At 34.2% G+C, this 21,597-nt stretch overlaps 3 protein-coding genes across 3 annotated transcripts; 1 reads left to right on the top strand and 2 right to left on the bottom strand.

Annotated features, from left to right (window-relative positions):
• Positions 1-3,004: 3,004 nt before the first annotated feature.
• Positions 3,005-4,796, bottom strand: LOC120281020 (protein FAR1-RELATED SEQUENCE 3-like). The gene is made up of 3 exons (XM_039287971.1): positions 4,632-4,796; positions 3,351-3,905; positions 3,005-3,088 (listed from the first exon to the last, which is right to left on the bottom strand). The coding sequence occupies exons 1-3, from the start codon at positions 4,794-4,796 to the stop codon at positions 3,005-3,007; spliced, it is 804 nt and encodes a 267-aa protein (XP_039143905.1).
• Positions 4,797-6,528: 1,732 nt separating this feature from the next.
• LOC120280108 lies at positions 6,529-9,565 on the top strand. The gene is made up of 6 exons (XM_039286845.1): positions 6,529-6,932; positions 7,068-7,242; positions 7,705-7,901; positions 8,038-8,163; positions 8,243-8,352; positions 9,243-9,565. Exons 1-6 carry the CDS (start codon positions 6,575-6,577, stop codon positions 9,363-9,365), a joined length of 1,089 nt encoding a protein of 362 aa, XP_039142779.1. The 5' UTR covers positions 6,529-6,574; the 3' UTR covers positions 9,366-9,565.
• Positions 9,566-12,983: 3,418 nt separating this feature from the next.
• Positions 12,984-20,552, bottom strand: LOC120281019 (mitogen-activated protein kinase kinase kinase 18-like). The gene is made up of 3 exons (XM_039287970.1): positions 20,366-20,552; positions 19,835-19,923; positions 12,984-14,582 (listed from the first exon to the last, which is right to left on the bottom strand). Exons 1-3 carry the CDS (start codon positions 20,550-20,552, stop codon positions 12,984-12,986), a joined length of 1,875 nt encoding a protein of 624 aa, XP_039143904.1.
• Positions 20,553-21,597: the final 1,045 nt, after the last annotated feature.

The raw sequence follows: 21,597 nt of genomic DNA, 5'->3' as shown, positions 1-21,597 counted from the left end.
CTGCCTCTTCCCTCCACCGCGACCGTCCGCCTCTTCTTTCCATCGCGATCGTCCGCCTCTTCCTCTAGGGCTAAATCGCAGCCCTAATTTTCTTCGTTCTCTCTCTCGTGGAGGTCTTGGCGGTCGCTTCTCTCCATCGAGACCGGCTGCCTCTTCCCTCCCCCCGAGACCGGTCGTCGCTCCTGGCCTTCGCTTCCTCCTCGTGATCTCTCTTCTCTCTCTCGTTTGAGTGTGTGCTCCCGGCCCCGTCCCTGTCTCCCCCTGCTCCCGGTCCCCTGCCTATCCCCCGCCTCCCGGCCCTTGTCCTGGCCGCCGCTTCCCTCCCCCGCTCTCGGTTGCCACTCGCGGCCTTCGCGTCCCTCCGCCGCTCCCGGCCGCCACCTCTCTCTTGTTTGGCTTTGAAGAGAATATAGGTCACAGGTCAGTGGTACACAAGAGATAGAGAGCGGTGGCCGGTCCGGTGGTGCATGAGAAGCTAGGGCACAAGATCGCTTCCCCTCTCTCTCGTGTGGCTGATTCACTGAATTCTTGGGATAGAAGGCCCGGATCGCCTTGAAATCAGGTATAGAGGCAATGATGATGCCCTAAATTTCTCTCCTGCCCTCGTTTCTCTACAATGATGGCATAGTAGCTTGGATGGCCTACTAGGCAACCGCTACTGTTATTGTTGTAGAGAGAGGAGGAAGGATGGGAGAAAATCATGTATGTTGAATCTGAGCCTCTGTTTTGATTCTACTGCTTGATATTTTATAACATTCAGCAGGAATTATTTTGTTGCATGGTCTATTTCTTTCTGTCGATGTGGCTGGTTTCGTGTGATGTTTTCGTTCTATATAGCATTACTCTTACTCTTTAGTAATGATGTTCTTGTGGCCATGATGATTTGCCCTATAAAAGAGTATATAGATTGGGTGGCGTGGCAACTTTAGTTGCAGCCCTTGATACATGTTTATCCATGCGAAAGAATAGCGGGCAAGATCTGAGCCTTTGATGAATTATAGAGTATAGTTCTTTTTAGAAACTCTGACAAATGTGTATAGGTATATTGTTTATTTCTATGGATCAGCAAAGTCTTTTTTGCCACCTGATTTTAGGAATGCACTGAATTTATCTGAAGACAAAATCACAGAAATCTTTCGACCTTTTTGGTTCTGCTGCTCACCAGGTATCTTGTTTGCGGGTATCATAATTCATTGTTGTTTTTTATTAGTGTGTTATCTGATCCTCTTTTACTGTAGGCGTCCAAAATAAGCTTTGAAACAGAGGTTAATGTTCTGGTATGGCAAAATCTTGACTTGTTGCTAAGTAATTATGTAATAGCACATGATAGTAAATCTCCAACTTGAATGATTTCCTTTTCCTTTTCAGTGGTATAATCATAATTTGCTTCAAGAATTTAAGACGAGAACATTTCAACTGTAAATTTGAGCCATGAAAGTTCCGTATCATGTGATGTTATTTCTATAATTTGGAATTTATTGCTTGTCATCAAAATCTTAGAACACTTAGAATCTTTGATGTGCTTTGTAAATAACTAAAAGGTTAAAACTGAGGTTCCCTGAATAATTCGGTGCACCCCTTGAAGGCCTTAGTTACAAGCATCTCCTCTTATTATATTTTGTACCATCTGCCTCTAAATTGTAATGAGTTAAATAAAGAATGTTAGCATTACATTAGTTCCTTTTTCAGTAACATATGTGACTATTTGTAGGGATTGTAGATTTTGTACTAATACTCTGAACTAAATTTTTTCTGCAATTTGGCATGTTTAAGCATGTTTAGCATTCGGTTTATTTCGAATGAAATATCATTCGGTTTAGCATGTTTAAGCATCGTGCTCATGTGGATATTTCTGCTGAATTTTTTCAGCTATAGTTGCTTTTATCCTACCACAAATATCTTTCTCCCTATACTTTAGTGAATATTGTTATCGATGCTGATGATGCTTGCAACTCTATTTCCCAAATGGTCTCATGGAAGCAACATTAACCTTTGATCAGCCACCAAAACGGATCAATGATGCCACATTAATAATGGGATTGAAACCACAAAAGTGGACCAACTTTTCAGGCTGAAGCTGATGCCAACAAGAGAAAGCAGAAGCCACAAAAATATCTGTTTTTGTATTTAATTACTCTGCTAATTAAATGAAACTATGAACCTGTCTCATCTAGCTGTATGATTCCTTTTGTAATGTTGTATAAATTCTTATGTTTATCGTATTCTGGAGGCAGTGTAGATATTATCGTATTATAATTTCTATGTTTATCATATTGTAATGTTGTATAAACGAATAAGGGAACTCTTTATTTCTATGTTTATCGTATTATAATTTCTATGTTTATGTGGTCATGTAATTCCCAGTTATTGAAAGAAGATGCCATAAGTATCAAGCATCTTGTAGTGTGCTTTGCTTTGGTCATCATTCTCAATGTTGAGCAAGTTCTGCAAATTTTCGTATTCTGTTATGCATTAGAGAGTAAGAAGCAACAAAATCAAACACAAAAATAATATTACAAAATCAAACACAAAAATCAAATAACATTACAAAATTGTATTCTGTTGAGCAATAATAAGTTTCACACACATTCAAATTTCCGTATTCTGTTGGGTAAAAAATAATAACATTACAAAATCAAACAACATGAACACCTTCCCTTACTACAAAATCAAACACAAAAATATCTATCCATCAAACATAATCAACACAAACAACTGAACATTGAACACAAATTTTTTTGTTTTTCCTCCACGAACATAAACACAAATACGAACACAAAAATTAAATCTTAATAACAAACATAGGCAACACAAACAACTAAACAAGAACATTGAACACAAATTTTTTTTGTTTTTCCTCCACGAACATGAACACAAATACAAACACAAAAATTAAATCGTGAGTTACATAAGCGACGTGGATCACCATACGATTCCCTGAAAAATTAAAATGATGCAGTAAGTATTGAGCAAAAATGTAAATTGTACCCCAGTGCAACTCACCTCAAAAATCATTGGGATGGCTTGTAAAACCTAGAGAAGAACTATGATGCTTGTCCAGATTGATCGATATAGAATTTGAATTCACCTAAGAAAAAAGATTATATTTCAATTAAATCATCATTTGAAATTAAATGATTGAAAATCGTAATTTGGACATTAATAACAGTTACAAGAGAATTACCACGCTCTCTTGTGTGCAATGATCATTGGGCGAAATTTTTTGAGATGATGCATCTCCCTTTGTTTGTGTCTTCTGCTAATAATAACACGGGTGTCATACACTAAAAAATAAGTTCATCGAAAACAAAAACTAAACAACTAATGATTATGATACTACTTAAAAATACCTTTTTCTTGTTTCTAATTATTATTTCTTCAACTTTCGACTTCTTCCTCTTTGATGGTGGACGACCCTTACTCCGCACCTTCAAAGGAGTAAGAAATTGTTGGTGTGGCACAATAGTCGCCTCCGACAACGTAGGTGTAAAATTTTCCTTGCAAGTTGTGTTGTCATTCAACTTCTCAATTACCTCATCCACATATTTCATCAACAAGTTGTATTTGTCATTTGACTCCGCTCCAAGTTCTGCGGCTTTAGAAAAATGAGAGCACAATTTATTGTACCGCAGTTTCTCCTCACTTGTTTGTGGGTCATCGTAGCAGTTTTGTACATATGTATGCATGCGTTTGATGTCTTTCCTCCATCGTGGTAAAATATACCTGGAAGGAATGTCTTTCACATTCTTTTCAATAAGCACCTTGCAAATGTGCCTACAAATAATCCCCTTGAACTCAAACAACTGACACGAGCATTTAATGTCAAATTCTTCCTCGTTAGTGTGGACATTGTATACCACTTGCTTTCTAAATACACCTTCCTTCCCCTTGAGAATGTCGGACACCTGAAATGAGCAGACCGCCCCATGTGAACCAATGAGACTAAGATTGCAATATATCATGCCTCGCAACTCATCTTGAAACAATTTAAAAATTTCATTTGTGTATGCTTCTTGTAGTTGCTTCTCAAAATAGCAATCGGTGATTAATGGAAAACACGAGTTAAATGAAGCAAAATAAGCTTTATTCTCCTTCTCAATCTTGCTTTTCAAGGCATTATCATATTGCTCAACAAACTGCTTCAATGAAGTCGTCGGACCAACATAACCATCAAAAAATGCATTGACGCTTTCACTTCTTTGAGTGGTAGACATTCCAGCCCAAAATATGCCTTTTCACATATCACGGAGCCCAACGATCACAATTTTGAATAGAGAATTCAGCCATTCATTTTTCTCAATTTTATAGTCCGCCATCATCTTCAAGTATGTGTCTTCAAACTCTTGAGAATCAACTGCTTCATACGTGATATGTTTCAAAATCTTCTTGATTGCTTTGTATTCATTTAAACCTCCAAGCTTCTCGGGAACCTTCTTCATGATATGCCAAAGGCAAAGGCGATGACGTGAATTTGGAAAAAAACCAATCGAATCGCACCTTGAATAGCCATACACCGATCCGTAATAATTGCTTTAGGAGCCTTGCCCGACATACACTCTAGCCAAGTTTTGAAGAGCCAAACATATGTTTACAGTATCCTCTCTTGACAGTAAGCCACACCCAAACAATACCGTCTGCCCATGATGATTTACACCGACAAACGGAGCAAATGGCATGTCATATTTATTCGTCAAGTATGTTGTATCAAAGGAAATTACATCACCAAAAGCTTCATAAGCCGCTATAGACCTCGCATCCGCCCAGAATACATTTTTCAGACGACCTTCTTCATCCATGTCAATCAAATGGAAAAATTTTGTATTTCTTTGTTGCATGCGAGAAAAATATTTTGCAAGTGCCACGGCATCTCCAACGCCAAGCCTAAATTGCCTTGCTTTCGCAATATAATTCCTACAATCTTTTTCAGTGTATGTCAAATTTTCATAACCCCCACTTTCAACTGCCAGGGAATGAAAATTTTTATTCAGACTTATTCCTGCTTGGTCGTTTAATTCAAGCCTTCTTTTGGCATATGCATCAATTTTTTTATTGCACTTTTGGAAACGAGTTTTGTGTGGGCTAAGTGCATGATTGTGCTCCAGATTAGCACTAGAAATGGTAAATCATCCATCATTGCCAACAATGACATTAATCTTTGCCGAACAATTTACTTTGGCAGATAGTCTTGGGTTGAAGGAGTTTTTAGAAGTAGATATTCTTTTGCCACCTCTTGCACATGCTAGCGTGTAATATTTCAATTTTCCATCATCATCTAATCTCGTGCTTTTTTTGGTGATGCCAAACCCTTCACGCCGCGCATATTGAACATACAAATTATAAACTTCTTCTTCAGAATCAAGGATCATACCGGCCCCCGACACAATATTTTCAACTAAATCCTTTTCTACCGGTTTTTCTTTGGCATGTATTTCATAACTTGAACATCCAACTTCTACATTATCTTTTTCTTGCTCACACCCAAGTACCACTTCTTCCATGTTCTTGCTTTAGGTATTTGTCTACAAACAAATTATACAAATATTTAGAAAGCATGAAGCAAAGCAATGGTTTCAAATCCTAAATAACTCCAAAAAAATCATACCAAAAAAATCAAGATGATGCCTAAATAACTCCAAAAATAATTCATATACATTGCCAACAAACAAAAAAAAATCCATTCATGGCTATGGTGCAATAAGAATCCGTTATAAGTAACACAAACAAAAATAATCCACAATTAATTAAATACGTTAATTAAATGTGTAAACTATTAATTTTGAAAATAAAGATAAATTCAAACAAAAACTATTAATTCATGACTATGGATTATTTTTTTAAAATTTTTTTTTTTAATCTCAATTACGGCCAGGAGCTATGGTCAAGGAAATTACGGCCAGGAGCTGAGGAGGAAGCCGAAACCGGGCCGGGACGGGGGCCGGAAGCGGGGGAGACGGACTGGGGCCGGGAGCGGGGAGACCGACTGCGCCGGAGCGGGAGAGCAGACGGTGGGCGGGAGCGGGGAGATGGGCAGGGGAGCAGGGGAGCTTGACTGGGGCCGGGAGCGGAGGAGCTTGACTGGGGCCGGGAGCGGGGGAGCTTGACGGCGGCCGGGAGTGGGGAGACCGACTGCGGATCAGGGGAGACCGCGATCGCCAGGACTATACACTCAAACGAGAAAGAGAAGAGAGATCACGTGTGGCTCTCTTCTCATTTTAATTTTTTTTTTAAAAAAAATAAAAAAATTACACGTCACCAGCCACATCATTCGTGTGGCTGGTTTCGTGTGAGGTTTTCGTTCTATGTAGCATTACTCTTACAATATATATACACACACAGAAGTAGAAATTATTTGTAAATGTAGAAATCTTATCCAATTTTTCACTATTTATATCTCCAAATCCAAACAAAAATCCGTACAATCTCATTAGTCAACGAGGAATTTCTTTCGTGCGTGTGCGCGCGCGTCCCAAACTCGGCGATTTCTTTATAACCCTCGAAACTCGCCGATTTTCATCGTCACTAACAACAACAACAACAACAACAACACCACCATTCGAAAAGCTCGAAACCAACCATGGGCGGCGGAAGCCAAACCAGCTTCAACGATGACTCCACTGCCTCCTCTCTCTCCTCCGGCGACGGCGCCTCCGGCGATAGGTATCATCGGGCTTATCTCGACCTCCTCAACGCCTATGAGTCCTCTGCTGACCGAGCCAGTTCCCTTCCACGCCTCAAGGACGCTCTTCGAAGCTTCAAACCGGGAGATTGGATTGAGTTCGTCGGCGGCACTGCTCGCGCCGATTACGTTGTCCCGGAGACCACCACTCTGCTTCTCGTCGGCCCGCGAGCCTCCGGGAAGACCTCTCTTGTGAATCGAATTTCTAGGGTTTTTGAGGATGATGATTTCCTCCCCGATCGTGCTCAGGTTTCATGTATGTTCTGTTTGTTGATTCTTGTTCATGTTTATTGTCATCCGATCAATCAAAATCAAATGGTGTGAATTTGATTTGAGATTGATGTTATAGAAATCAAAACTATGAAATTGATGTGGTTTTTTTGATTTCCAGATAACCCAGATATTTCTCAAGGGACGTTCTTCTTGCAAGAGTACATGATTCCTCGGAATTCGAAGTCTTTTTGTATCTTTGACTCTCGGAGTTTGTCAATGGTGCCATGTGAGAACTTCAAATTGCTGGAGAAGTGGATGACACATGGTGTGAGTCATGGTGAGATGGTCCTTAGGTAAGCACCATTTTAGTGTTCCTTTTTTTTAAAAAAAAAAAAAAAATTCATAGTTGCAGTTGCAATTGTTTGTATAAATTGTGTATTCGTGCTATCGAACTGATGATGAATGGTGTTATGTGTCTTCCTTTTCATAATTTAAAGCTGCATCATTTGATTGTGTAAATTGTGTGTTGTAAACTGCTCAATATCAATCCAATGATGAATGCTGATGATGAACTGTGCAATGTTTCTTTATATTGTGTTTGCTAATAAAACAAACATGTAGGATTTTTTTTTTTTTTTTGTAATTCCAAGTTGAAACATTTTGATTTTAAAAATTGGGTAATTGTGTCGTGAGCTTCAATCGAACAATGAGTGCTGATGATGAGTAGTGTAATGTCTCTTGATATTGTGCATGCTTATAAAATGATTCTGTGGAACTTTTCATTGAAAGTTCGTTTTGTTGTACTTTTGTAACAGAGACTCGGATGATGCGAGTACAAGGAAAAGGATGAAAACTACCGCTGCAAGATTTGGTGTTTGCCAAAGTAGATCTGTGAACTTTGTCATATTTGTTGCCAACGCTTTATCTGTTCTGAAATCCATGGATGAGAATGGCCGTGAATATCTGAACCTGCTGATAGAAACCTTCAACCATCCATTCTTATCCTTCAGAGGTTTGAAGTCTCTTCAATTTGAAATATGATATGTGAATCATTTGCATATAGTAATTGCATGTGTGTTTTTAGTTTTTGTGAACCTCCAAGACTCTGTATTGTTAATTATTATTTATTTAATTGGCATCAATTTCAGATAGCAAGCCTGTTGTTGTGGTGACTCATGGTGATGGGCTTTCTTTGGCTAGTCGCGCTCGCGTCTCTGCTTATCTGGGAGAGGTTTTGGGCATCCCACCAACTAAACAAATTTTTGACATTCCTGGTGATGCCTTTTGAATGAGTCATTTTAATTTTTGGTGTTACTTCATGCAAAAATTTTCTTATTTTACATGTCTTTGCAGACACTGGTGATTCTGTTTCTGAATTGGCCATGATGGACATGTTACGTTATTCGCTTGAGCATGCTGACAGAAACCTTCCTTTAAAATTCAAAACCCTTGTCTCACTAGAGGTCAGATTTCTTTCTTTATTCTGACATACTGACATTGGCCAAGTTTTATACTCATAAACCTCAGTCAACATTTTGTGAACAAGCTTATTTACATATATGATTTTAGTATCCAAAGTTCTTCTTTGTCATATATATCAGTGATGAGATATTGATCCTTCCTTTCCATTATGGTTCTCTTTCTTCTACAGCACCATGTGTTCTAGGAAAACCTTTTCGGCTCGAAAAAATACAAGATTTTTGATATTATGGTGTGTGAAAACATTCAAAGTATTCTGTTTTTAAGAATCTGGAGAGCCCTTTATATGCATGCAAATGTCTTGTGCTCTAATGAATGTCTAATCACAAAATGCATGAATATCAAGTAGTAGACAATCAAATCATAGGAATTTCTTGATCCCTCAAATAAAAGTTTTACTTATCTGAGTAAAGCCAAGGAATATTCTTTATCAGCTAACAGCTGCTCAGTCACTATTTATAAGAGTTTTTGGTTGACATTGACTGATCATCATACTAGTATTGTCTGCTTAACAATTAAACAAATCCAAACAAGCCACCATGGCTACTTTTTTATTTTTCTTTGATGACAAAATCAGCGTATTTTCCTGCATTAGATCATACATAATATAGCATATCACTGGTGCAAATATAAGAACTAGAATGTACAGCAATAGTTACATTACCTGTATGTAAATTGCACTTCCGTATTACCAATTAGGTATTTCAATGTTCATTCCGTATTTTTTCTTTAAATACACTGTTTTATCATTTAAAACCAACTGGATATACTATGACATGCTATACTATAAACAAATGGTGTGATCCTTTATGTATATGACTTGTTTTCTAAAGTATACCAAAATGCTAACATATTATCTTTTGCTTCATTTTAGGGCAAAAAGATGCTGGAATGGACAGTGAGCAGATCACAGACTATAGTTGACATATTAAGCTGCATATGCATCTGCATACTTATTTTCCACTTAGTACTGAGTTTTCAAGCAAAAAGAAGATAAGAAAAGCAGGAGTTTATTATCTTCAATCTTAACACATTGTTACTATTTGTCCCTGCTTAGTCTTAGTATTCATGTCCCTCTGTCCATTAGTAAATAAGTTTGACGAATATATTACTATTTCTTGTACATGGTTAAATTTTCTCTTGATGAATGGTATGCCTTCAAATAAAGAAACAAGCAATAATAATATACTTCATGGATGAATGTGTTCATAATTAAATGAGCTTGATAAATATTCTACTATTTCTTATGCATGGTTTAGTGTTATTATTTAAAATTTCTTCTGCATAATTTTAATGCTGATAATTATGCTTTCATATCATAGATTGAAATTAGCAAGCAGCTAGAACATCACTACATGAACAAGAAAAATCTATGAAATTTTCATCAAACATTAGTAATCACTACAAAACTATGTGTATATATATATATATATATATATAATCCCGGACCAATGGCTTCATTCCACTAGATTTTTTTTTTCATTTGTGAACTCCTGCATCCCATCCAATATCATGTCTTCTCAAAGCTACTTCAACTACCATAGCCTTGACACCTATCAAAGAGACAAAAATATATACATGATAAGAAAACACCTTTTATTTTTATTTTTATTTTTTAAAAAGATTAGATCTCATTGTTTTGCATGTTTAGAACTTTATAATGTCACATCTCATCTCTTCCCATCATATATATATATATATATATACTGATATACACACCTTTACTCTAGAAGCTAACAAGAAGCAAAAGAAAAAAAAAAACTTATAATAACTGTGTTTATTTTCTTACTGACCTTCTTCTGTTCTAGAAACCTGAGGTGATGACATGGACATGAGTGGTTGAGGTTGATGCACCATTGATCTTCAAACATTACTTGGATTGTTTGAACAAAGATGTAGAAAATACAAAGAAGAAGAAAGAAGAAGAAGAGAGATGAAAGGGGGAGTAAAGGAAGAGTGTGTCAGTTAATGTTGCATATGCTTTTGGCACTGTCTCCAGACAACAACAGTGCACTTTAACACTCTTTTTGTTCTTCTTTTTACAGTGACTTTATTCATTTAATTATTTTATTTATTTATTTATTTTTATCTCTCTCTTTCTCTTTCTCTTTCTTTCTATCTCTGTGTTTGTCTCAGTGTTTGTTGTTAAGATTAAGCAAAGAGAGCAGGGTGGCACAAAGTCCAAGAAGAGAAGAAGAGTTAAGCAAAGGGCACTTTGGCATGGAATCAGGCATCAGACAAGGATCATGGTACACTAGTGTAGTTCTGTCTCAGTTTATCTTTTTTGGGTTTTAGTTTTTGAATTGATTTGGGGGAGTATTGAGTTGGTTGTTGATCACTGAGAACTGGATTCTGGGCTTTTGCCATTTCAGTTAATAATAACTTTATTCAATGCATTTGTTTTTCCAGGGCTTTGTGGTTGTTGGGGTTGGTATTACTACCATTTCTCTCTCTTTTTTCTTAAATTTTATTTTAATCTATAATTTATTATGCTAGAGCTTGATATAAGTTATTTAGAAGAAAGTCTTGTCTACATTATGTGCATTGATTATTTTTTACTTGTTTTTAGATAATTTATGGCTTGTGTTTGATCTATTGAAATTAGTGGGTTGTTGGGAAAAGTTGAAGTATTATATTTATTGAGGTATTTGTTAGAGTAAATAATAAGAAGTTACTTTCAACCGGGCGGTAGAAGTTTGAGTTATTTAAATAAATAATTTGAGTTATTTGAATTGTTTAAGTATGTGATTTTAAATTTGAATTTTTATTATATATATAAAAATATCTTAATCGAAATCTAAGTCTGAAATTAATTCTACTCAATCTAATAATAAAATCAAAATAAAGAATCTTCTACAAAGTGGAAACACAAGATATTGTAATGAAATCTCAGCCAAAGTTCAATGTGATAATGTCTGCCTGTTTTGGTGGAATTCAAGGCATGAAATGGATGCATAGTATCTGATAATAACATTTTTTTAAAAAAAAATATTTCCACTATTTTTTAAATATAAAAGTGTATATAATATTATAATAATAAGAAAGTTCCTTTTTCTTGATATTTTAATAGGCATGCCTCAAATGTGGATAATCATACAATCCAATGCTAACATTGCCCAACTTCACCATTTTTTTTTTCCAAGACAAAAAAGGGCAAATAAAAAAATAAATTAATAGATTTAAAAGAACGTATAAATTGAATAAATAAATTAAATCAACCACATCTTCATATATTGATATCAGGTGTTCATGTCGTGTTAAGAAGGTAGGTTCAAATATTAGCTGATGCAAGATCAAGTCACAAACACAATTATGCTTATGTTTATGCATATATTTTTTTTAAAGTTAATTCCTCCAGCGAGAATTTAAACTCTCATCACTCCGCACGTCACACAAAAATTTAATTTTTTATATTTCTAACCATTTTAACTAAATGGCTTTGACAGGTTTATGCATGTTTCTGACAGTAGCTAGTCTGTACTTCATCAAAGTAAATAAATAAACAAATAAATCGATGAAGTTGATTCAAGAACAGCATTAAAAATGTGAACTGAAGCTTGCATGAGAGCATGTGATGGTGGCACTATTCATGTGCAAGCGCGTTCCTCTTCAATCACACTCCATCCTTTAACTTTAGATCTAACAGCATGCAACTTTCACTTTTGTTTTTTCCTCTTTTTCACTTTTTTATTAATTATCATTTAATTTATCCGCCGTCAAGAATAAAAAAAGAAGAAGCTTCAAGTGGGTTAATAATTGTCAACTCAAGTTTATTAAATTAAAGTTTGTGAACTATTTATATGACAACTAAATATTTGCTATTATATGGGTTTAATTCAACTTTAAAAACAGTATAGTATTTGGTCTAGCATATTTATAATTAATCTTAATTTAATTAGTATCTAATTTAAAAGGGAAATGACTTGACTTAATTCATTGAACTTTCTTTTTAATTGATTTTTTTTTAAGAAAAAACTGTTTTTGCATGTGTTTGATAATCGTAAATATATAAAAAATTCTTTTCAGATTAAGCTCCTACAAAGTTCTAAGCCTAATTATAATCATCTCATAAATAAAAGAATCATTCAAATTAATATAAAAATAAATTATTTTAGAAAAAATTTAAAACTAAGTTAGTTAATGAATTAGTTTAGAACCGCATACAATTTGTTCATACCAATAATGAGTCGATCAATTTAGAACAAAACTCAATTAATCTCAATCCAAACCCTCTTAATCCATCTCATATTTACAATCATATTGAAAAATTAACATTTTTAATGTCAACTTATTTAATAAAAAAATTAATTTAAATTAAAAAATCAATCATTAGCTTATGTACACCTTAATTAGACTTTTTAACTTAAAAAAAAAAAAATCTTCGACACAAAAACTCATTTAAAGTTTATATATATTGTTTTTTATCCATCAATTTCCGCAGGAAAACACTATTAACTATATAAAAGAATAAACATTGTTTAAAAATATACACATAAAATTCTAAAATTCAAAATCATTTATTTAAATGACTCAAATCTAAATAGCATAAATCAAATGTAGTTGCATGAATGTATATATACATAACTACCGGTGTGTGGTTCTTAATTTCTTTACCTTATAATATTTTAAAAATATAAAAGTTCAAATAATATGGCAGGCCGCAGGCCAATAATAAAGTAAGAAAAGTAAATAAATAAATAAAAGCATATGCTGTGATGATGCTACCAAGAATTGGCCGGTGTGAAATTGGAGTCACTGATGGCGTTATCCAAACCCACCAAAACCCTTCCTTTACAACATCCAAATTCACATTATTCCTTTTAATAATAACAGTAACAATAATAATAATAATAAATATAATTATTATTATTATACAAAGCAAAACAAAATGCACTTCACTATAAACACCATCTTTAATTAAATCTAAATCATAATTAACACATGCTAATAAGTACTCATTATCTCCTTCACTAATCCCATCACTAATCACATCCAAATCACAATTAACAGTCTCTAATGAACTTGTTAACGAGTGATTACTTTCTTCAATTGAAATGTTTTCGTTTCTCACTGCGATCCAGTTCTCGTCCCAACTCCAATTCGGCGAGAATTCCCCGCTGAAAAGATCCCCGAATCTCACCGGAGATTCCACCGGAGATTCGTCGTCGTCGTCGTCATCGTCGGCGAGAGATTCCCAAACGTCAAGATCCAAAATACTCTTCGGAGAAACCCACTTATTCGGCTCCGGCGAGGTCTTCAACGAAGCGAGGAACGAGTGCTTCAAGAGCTCCTCCGCCGACCAACGATCATTAGGGCATTTCATCAAACACTTTGAAACGAAATCCTTACCCTCATCGGAGAACCACGCCGGCGCAGCCGGCGTCTCGCCGGAGAAGGCGATCTTATGAAGAACGGCTAAAGGATCGATCTCTGATCCAATTAGCCATGGAGATCTCCCCGTCGCCATCTCGATCACCGTGCAACCAAATGCCCAAACATCAGCCTCTGGCCCTTGTGCCTCCCCGCGAGCGACCTCCGGCGCCATGAACGCCGGCGTGCCTCGGATCCTCCGATCGGAATCGTCTCCCAACTCCTTAGCGCATCCAAGATCAGCGATCTTCGCGGTTCCTTCAACCCCGATGACGATGTTCTCGGATTTGATGTCGCAATGCACGACTCTGTTATCGTGGAGATCAGCGAGCCCCAAAAGGATTTCGCGCGAGCGAGAGCGGATCGAGAGCTCATCGAGCTTTCCCCCGTTGCGCTTGATCTCGTCGGAGAGGGATCCGCCAGGGGCGTACTCCATGAAGAGGTTGAAGAAGCTGCGGGAGCCGGAGGGATCCGCGGTGATATCGAAGCCGAGGTAGGAGACGATGTGAGGTGAGTGGAGGCTAGAGAGGATGTCCTTCTCTCGTTGCAACGGGGAAGAGATGGAGAGATCCATGGATTTGACAGCGAAGATAGATGGAGAGGAGGAGGTGGTGACCGGAGTGGCGGCGGCGGCGGCGAGGGAGACGGTGGCGGTGGCGCCGTGGCCGATGGTAGGGCCACGAGTCCAGCTCATTGTGAGAGTTTTGAGAATTTGGAAATGGTGTGAAGTGAGAGTGGTGTTAGTGTGTATATATATATATATATATATAGAGGAAGGGAATGAAGGAGATGGTGACACGTGGCGAGAGTTTAGGAGGTTGGGGGGGAGGGCAGGCCTGGCCGTCTTGGAGGTTTTTGGTGTTTTTTGAATTTAAGTTTTGAAGTTTGGGTTTGTGTTTGGGTTACCTAACTAAGTTGGCAATAGGTGAATAATTTTGGCAAAGTACATTAGTTTGTTCCTTGGAATATACTAACCTTATTTTTTTTTTTTTTTTTATTTTTTAAATATTTTATTGGACTGGTAAATTATTATCACGATGTCGATAAATTTTCACTGATAAACAACTTGAAATTTTGAGAAATCACTAGTAGTCCAGTGATAAGTCATCATAGAATGTGTGAAGGGGTGTAGATTTGATTTTTCACACCAAGTACTGTTTTATTGGCATTGTTTATCAGTTTTTGTGTGGGTTTCTATTGGAGAAACGATCTTTTTTTTATATTTAGATTTGTACAGTAAAAGAAATTCATCTTTGATGGTTCTTTAAATCAATATAATTAATGCACATTTATATTTGTATGTCTCTCATACAGTATTTGTTGCTTTTGTGAAAAAAATTTAAAACTCGTTAAAATAAATATTTAAAGGTCTGTTTGATTCGCAGATGAGAATAACACAATTAATATAATATAATTGGTTGAATTACAGCATAAATAATTATATAATATATGGTTTTTGAGCATAAAATATTTATAAAGTTGCGTTATATCCAATTTTTTTTGTGGTGTATTTTTATTCTATTTTTAAACAAGCGGGTGATACTGTATTTCAATTTTTTGGATATTCTAGGGGCTTTAATATCTTGATATATTTTTAATTTGTATTATATTTATTGATTTTTTTTAAATAATATTATTTATAAAAAGATTTATTTAAATGTCTTCCACGAGTGACGGGGTCATGTAACACATGTCACGCTTGTAGCGTTTTAGAGGCAAACATTAATAAAAAGAAGTCAAAATAAAAAGGGTGAAATGGAAGGCAGGAGTCCACACGGAAACAAGGACGGTTAGCACTTAGCATTTTGGGTTGGAAAAGAGTTATAAGATGAGTTGCATCATTGCATGTGAAATGTGAGCTGTTTTGTTAAATACAAAGAGTAGAGAAAAAGAGATACTAGAAGGAGGGGCCAAATCAATCCTTTCTTATTCTATCACGTGGCAAACTGTTGCCCCTTCAATTATTTTTATTTTTTATTTTTTATTTTTTATTTTTTATAAAACAGATAGTTAAGCTACGGATAGACATAGAGTTTTTTTTTTTTCATTATATATATGCCATTATTTTATCTAAGCAAAACATGAATACCTTATGTAAAAGATCTGGTGTTAATAAATCAAGTGATTGTTGGCCTTTTCAAATAACTTACATGTTATGTGCTGGGTATATTTAATAACAGTCATATTATCTATATATCTATACATACTATTAAGATGTATAATCTACTACTCCAAAAGCGTTTCAAGAAATAAATTTTTATTTTTTAATAATATTTTTATTTTTATTTATATTACTTATAATATTAATATTAGAAAAAATATTAATTTGATTTAATTATTTATGTAATAAATGTCCATAAGACCTTTGAAATCCAAGCTATAAAATGATTGTTATGGTAGGAGTTGTTTAATTATATTATTTTACATATGATATTGACTTAAAACTCCTTACAAAATTTTAAAATCTCTGATGCAAAGTAGGGAAAAATGCCTAGTAATGTTAAATTTATAAGTTTATAAATTGACCGAGTTATTATTTTTTTTTTCTTTATATTTTGGCTGAATTTATTTATTTATTATTATTTTGACAATGTCGATAGGCCATCCTATATATAGAAGAATGTATTAGAAGAGAGTCAAATCTTCTACTTTATATATGAAAATCAAATATGTTATCACTTGACTACTGCGACAGTGATTAATTTAGTCAATTCGGTATCTAAATTGAAAAATAAGAAAATTATTAATAATAATTTTTAGTGTCATTTCGTGGCGCAGCTCTTTTAACATCAACAAAATTTATACTTTAATTTTTAATTGTATATTTAGATGAATTTATTAGGCAAAAATGACTCGGATATTTGGATATAAATAGGTTTTATAAATAAATAACCCATTCACTTAAATTTTTTTTGAGTGGGTCACGAGTCATTTATTTTGTTTATAAGTTAAATACGCAAGCTCAACTGTTTAAAATAAACTATTATTTAAATTAATTTATACATCACGTTGTATGTTCTGATCATAAAATAAATATATTAAATAGTTTTAAAAAGTCATATCAAGATTTGAAAATATCAACATATATATTTACAAAAACAATGATCTGAGATAAGTCAAACTTAAATCAAATCAAACCTCAAACCCAACAACCTTTTTAAACACCTCCAAATAAAAATACTTAAATAGTAATAATAATAATTATTATTATAATAATAATAATTTTCAATAACAAATATTATGTCAGTCAAAATAGGCTTTCATGTGTATCTAAAAAAACACATGTTAAGAAAACCTTTTTATAAGGCTTTTAATATTTTGTCCGAACGAAAGGTCCACTTCTTTCCAAGACTTTAGTACCTCACTCAGATTAAAGATCAATTTTTTTGTAAAATTTTTATTATCTTATCCAATCAGATTTAAAGCTGATAACTCATTAAAAAAAACAAAAATAAATGGGGCCTAAAAAAATTAACATTAATTTCACAACCACGGAAAAGAGTAACTTTTAAATGAAGAAGAAGCATCAATTGGGTACAACAAACAAAATTAGTACATATTTAGTGTGTTATTTAAAAATGTGAGAAAATACTTGAACATATCAAAGTGGTTAAAACAAAATAATTAGTGGTCCAACTCCTCCAACTCCCCTTCAATTCCTTAAAAATAAAGCTAATTAATTAATTCATTCAAATAAATATTTAATTAATTAAAAAAAAAGGATGGCAGCTTCTTTTATGGTTGAGGTTTTGAAATGATGAGCTAGAAAGAACAGTTAGGAACAATATTGGTAGTTGGCAAGAAGCAAAGTCTAAGGGCTCTAGAAGAACAAGATGATAATAGAGTGCAATTGAGAGAAAGAGTAGGCCAATAAAGAAGAAGGGACGTTATAACTAACCATCTTCCACAATTATACTCTACTCTTTTTCTTTTTCATTGTCAAAGTTAGAGAAAAAGATCTAGTACTTTGAGATTATAACTAAGGGGCAAAGAAAAAGAAAGAAGGGTAGATGAAGTAATAAATTGGAAGGTAGTAGAAGTAATAAGAGGGGTATTTTGGTACTTTGTGGTATTGTTTTTGTAATGCAATGGAATGAAATGGTTTGTTGTGAGCTATTACTGTTTCTTTTGTTGGTAGCTAGTGAACCTACCAAACCGTTTATGTGAAGTGGTTGAGTTTGTTGCCACCAAAGCTACCTTTTGCTTTTTAGGGTTTTATGATTCTATTTTTCTTATTATATATAAAGATATATAAAATACGAAAAGCTAGAGACGTATCATTTGGTAAAATTTATACTAAATACTTTATAAAATACATATACATATAAACACAAATAACTATGAATATATATATATATATATATATATATTTTATTTTTTTTATAAAACTCATATTTACAAACTTATATACATATAACTAACCTCAACCATAAAAAAAATCAGTTCAAACGTACAAATTAGAATTTTACCATACAATATTACTTGGTTAAAAAATTGTTGGTTCAAATGTACAAATAATAACAAAAAAAAAAGATAAGACCAATGAAAGAATAATAATCACAACATACATTCAAGTTTAGTCAACTATCATCAATTTGTCACTTGATTGTGAATGAATTTGCTATCTCATCATAATCGCATTTTTCTCGTTTAATTCGTTGATATAATAGTACTTAATTTTTAAATTTTGTTTGTTAAAAGTATATCTTTGCGAGTTGAAATGAAAGAACTAGATAACTGATACCGAATTGTCATTACCATGATAATAAGAAAGTTGACATTTGTATATTATAGACAAAAGTAAATTCAAAGTACATATAGTATGGTAAACATCAGCTGCGCACGTCATTTGATTTACTATTCTCTAAAGATATTTGGCAATAGCTGTTAGATCATCATCTAACGACTATTATCTAATAAAAAAAACTATATATATTTACTGTTGATTATTGTTTATTATTATTTAACACTATTTAGTACAAATGCATGAGATGACGGTAGCCGTTGGACGTATATGTAATAGTACTATAAGACATCTTTAAATTTAAAATCTAAGGACGTCCTTAAATGACATGCCCTTATATATATATATATATATATATATATAGACCCATACATTTTTTTTTCTGTTATGAAAATTTTAAAATTTTATAGTAAACTTAAATAACAGGAAAATGTAAGACCCTTAGAATTTCCAAACAAATAAACTTTTAAAAAAAAAGAAAAAGGAAATTTTGGAAAATATCAATGATCTCAAATTCAGATAGATATATAAATAATGTCACATGGGAAAATGAGGTAGATCTGGCAGTGTCTATATATATATATATATATATATATATATATACTTGTGGACAAAAAACACAAAATAAATGCAAGAACAGAGACACTTAGCTTAAAAGGCCATCATCAATTAATTTATTGGCCATTGGATCCCAACCAAAAGCAAAATGAAAAAAGGAGATATTTCTTGTGTGGGTTTTCATCAATCTCACAATTATGATTGTGATAATATATATATATATATATATATATATATTCCATGTTACACGTTTTCATTCTTGCCAAGTTTTGTGGTGGGAATTTATTAATTATAAAGAAAAAAAAATGATATACATGAGAAAGATGGTGGGGTAGCTTATAATTCATTCAACCTCTCACTACCGTTCAATTTTTTTTTTCACAATAAAAATAATAACATATATTATATATTATGTACTATTGAATCATTGGACCTTTCATTCAACCCTCACGTTTTAATTCCATTGAATTTTGGGTCGTCCAAATTGTACGTTGAATCTTTATTTCTCATGAAAAAAAGTAGAGAAATTTATTTATCATGATAATAATTATTTAATAATAATATCTTGGAATGAGACTTTTATTGGCGTGTGGGAAATCTTCTCTTGTGTGTGGGGAATGGAATCTTTTGTTTCTTTGTCTTTTCCATACCATGTGGGGTCAACTGAGATTCAAAGAAATAGATTTCACAAGAATTAATGGTTTGGTTTGCAAACATATAGCTAAAGATTTGATCATCTAATTAGTCAATCAAAGTAGGTCAATGTGCCATTTTAGTCTCCCTATTCTAATTACCAAACTGAGACCCGCCATGCTAGTGGTGGCAATGGCTAGAGCTCGAAGCTCGGATGGTGCACCTCTAGCACCAGCTTCTAGCTGAGCTTCTGATACGAAGATCCATTTCCCTCATCGTTGCCCACCCTCTGGCTCGACTGATCCATAGTTCCAAGATACAAAAACTATGGCGCGGCAACAAACTTCTCGGCTTTATTGATCAGTATTGGTATAATCACCAAAATAGTCCCTATATTTTTCTCTCTCTTTTCTTTTGGTCCCTCTACTAAAAAATGTCCATAACTAGTCTCTTTACTTTAGAAAATGTGCCCACTTAGTTAGAAATGCTTCCAACTAGTCCCTCTATTTTTAAAAATGCACCTACTTAGTCCCTCTAATTGGGCCATTTTTAAAAGTAGAGGGACTAGTTGGGAGCATTTCTAAATAAGTGGACATATTTTCAAAAGTAGAGGGACTAGTCGGGAGCATTTCTGAGTAGAGAAATAAAAGGGAAGAGAAAGAAAAGTAAAGGGACCAATTAGGGTATTATACCATCAGCATTCCCCTTATGAACTTTGTCGATTATGGCGAGCTTGGCACATATGGTGATAGTGGAAAAACTCAAAAGCGCTGATTGAGATAGATAGCAAGAATAATGCCGTGATTCCAATGAAGAAGCCGATGACCATTTTGGCGGTTGTGGAATGGTGGGGGACGGGGTGAGAGGAGGAGGAGACATTGAAAGCGGTAGGGGTCTGGAAGAAGGCCGGGCTGGCGGGGGATTGGGGAAGATGTTGCCTTAAGTGAAGTTGGGGGAGAGCGACAGGATGTCTATGTTGGAGTAAATGTCAGATGGTGGGGGCGCCGCGGTTAGCCAATGGGAAAACAAGGCTCGTGGAGAAACCGACGGTAACCACCGCCCGATAAGGGATGGACAGTGGAGACTAGAGAGAGCGTGAGCACGATGATGACATACATGGCAACTATTCATGGGATTGGGCATTGTTGGTTGTTCAGAGATCTCTCTCTCTCTCTTAACCTAGGTTTTTTTTTTAATTTGTTTAATCATATTTTAATTTGGAAAAAGCCACATCAGTTATTTTTGAGGGAGAAATCAACGTCTGTTATGTAGTAGACTTCGATTTCTCAATCCAAGAAATAGACGGAGTCCTACAAGCCAAATTAAAATAAAGAGACTAAAAGGACATTATGACCTACTTAGAATGACTAATTAAGGGATTAACCATATATATGTGTGTGAATTGTTTACTATTTTTTGAATAATTTTGGGGAAAATGATATATATGTTACTGAAAGTTTCAAGACTTCCTAGAAAAGAGCCTATGACATTTTAATTTCCCAAGTAGTCTTTCCTTTTTCAATTTACTTTTTTTTTTTTCAGTTATTGCAGTTTGCTCCGTCAGTTTATTTTATTTTACAATATGTATTTTCCGCTTAATAAGTATTTTATTTTTGTTTAGCATTGCGTGTTTCATGTAACCACATAAATTATCACTTAATATATAGCAACTTTTCATTGAATATTTGTTGTTGATGTTTAATATCTGACATTTCCGTTTAATATTATGTATTTCCGTTTAAAAAATTGAGGGGTATTTTGGTCAACATCAACCAAGGTTCTCAGACTTGGACTGGGCATCGACCTGGAAAAGATTAGGGGTCAGGGGTTGAGGGGCTCAACCGGGTTGAATCGGGGTTGAACCGGGGTCAACAATTTTTATTAAAAATGATATAAATTTTACTTATATATAATTAAAAAAAAA

This window comes from Dioscorea cayenensis, chromosome 17 (assembly GCF_009730915.1).
Source record: "Dioscorea cayenensis subsp. rotundata cultivar TDr96_F1 chromosome 17, TDr96_F1_v2_PseudoChromosome.rev07_lg8_w22 25.fasta, whole genome shotgun sequence".
In the NCBI taxonomy this organism is placed as follows: Eukaryota; Viridiplantae; Streptophyta; class Magnoliopsida; order Dioscoreales; family Dioscoreaceae; genus Dioscorea; species Dioscorea cayenensis.
Note: the sequence above shows the minus strand (reverse complement) of the source record. Positions and strands in the feature narration are given on the sequence as shown.

What these genes read in the sequence shown, in the direction of transcription:
- LOC120281020 (XM_039287971.1), bottom strand. Translation starts at nt 4,796, where the DNA reads ATGGATGAAGAAGGTCGTCTGAAAAATGTATTCTGGGCGGATGCGAGG. An exon ending in TAAATCATCATGGGCAGACG is followed by an intron (nt 3,906 to 4,631) that starts GTATTGTTTGGG and finishes TGCTCATTTCAG; the next exon opens with GTGTCCGACATTCTCAAGGG. An exon ending in TAATTAGAAACAAGAAAAAG is followed by an intron (nt 3,089 to 3,350) that starts GTATTTTTAAGT and finishes CTTTTTTCTTAG; the next exon opens with GTGAATTCAAATTCTATATC.
- LOC120280108 (XM_039286845.1), top strand. Translation starts at nt 6,575, where the DNA reads ATGGGCGGCGGAAGCCAAACCAGCTTCAACGATGACTCCACTGCCTCC. An exon ending in ACAAATTTTTGACATTCCTG is followed by an intron (nt 8,164 to 8,242) that starts GTGATGCCTTTT and finishes ATGTCTTTGCAG; the next exon opens with ACACTGGTGATTCTGTTTCT. An exon ending in AAACCCTTGTCTCACTAGAG is followed by an intron (nt 8,353 to 9,242) that starts GTCAGATTTCTT and finishes GCTTCATTTTAG; the next exon opens with GGCAAAAAGATGCTGGAATG.
- LOC120281019 (XM_039287970.1), bottom strand. Translation starts at nt 20,552, where the DNA reads ATGTCTCCTCCTCCTCTCACCCCGTCCCCCACCATTCCACAACCGCCA. An exon ending in TCATAAGGGGAATGCTGATG is followed by an intron (nt 19,924 to 20,365) that starts GTATAATACCCT and finishes TCTTCGTATCAG; the next exon opens with AAGCTCAGCTAGAAGCTGGT. An exon ending in GCATGGCGGGTCTCAGTTTG is followed by an intron (nt 14,583 to 19,834) that starts GTAATTAGAATA and finishes AAAACCTCCAAG; the next exon opens with ACGGCCAGGCCTGCCCTCCC.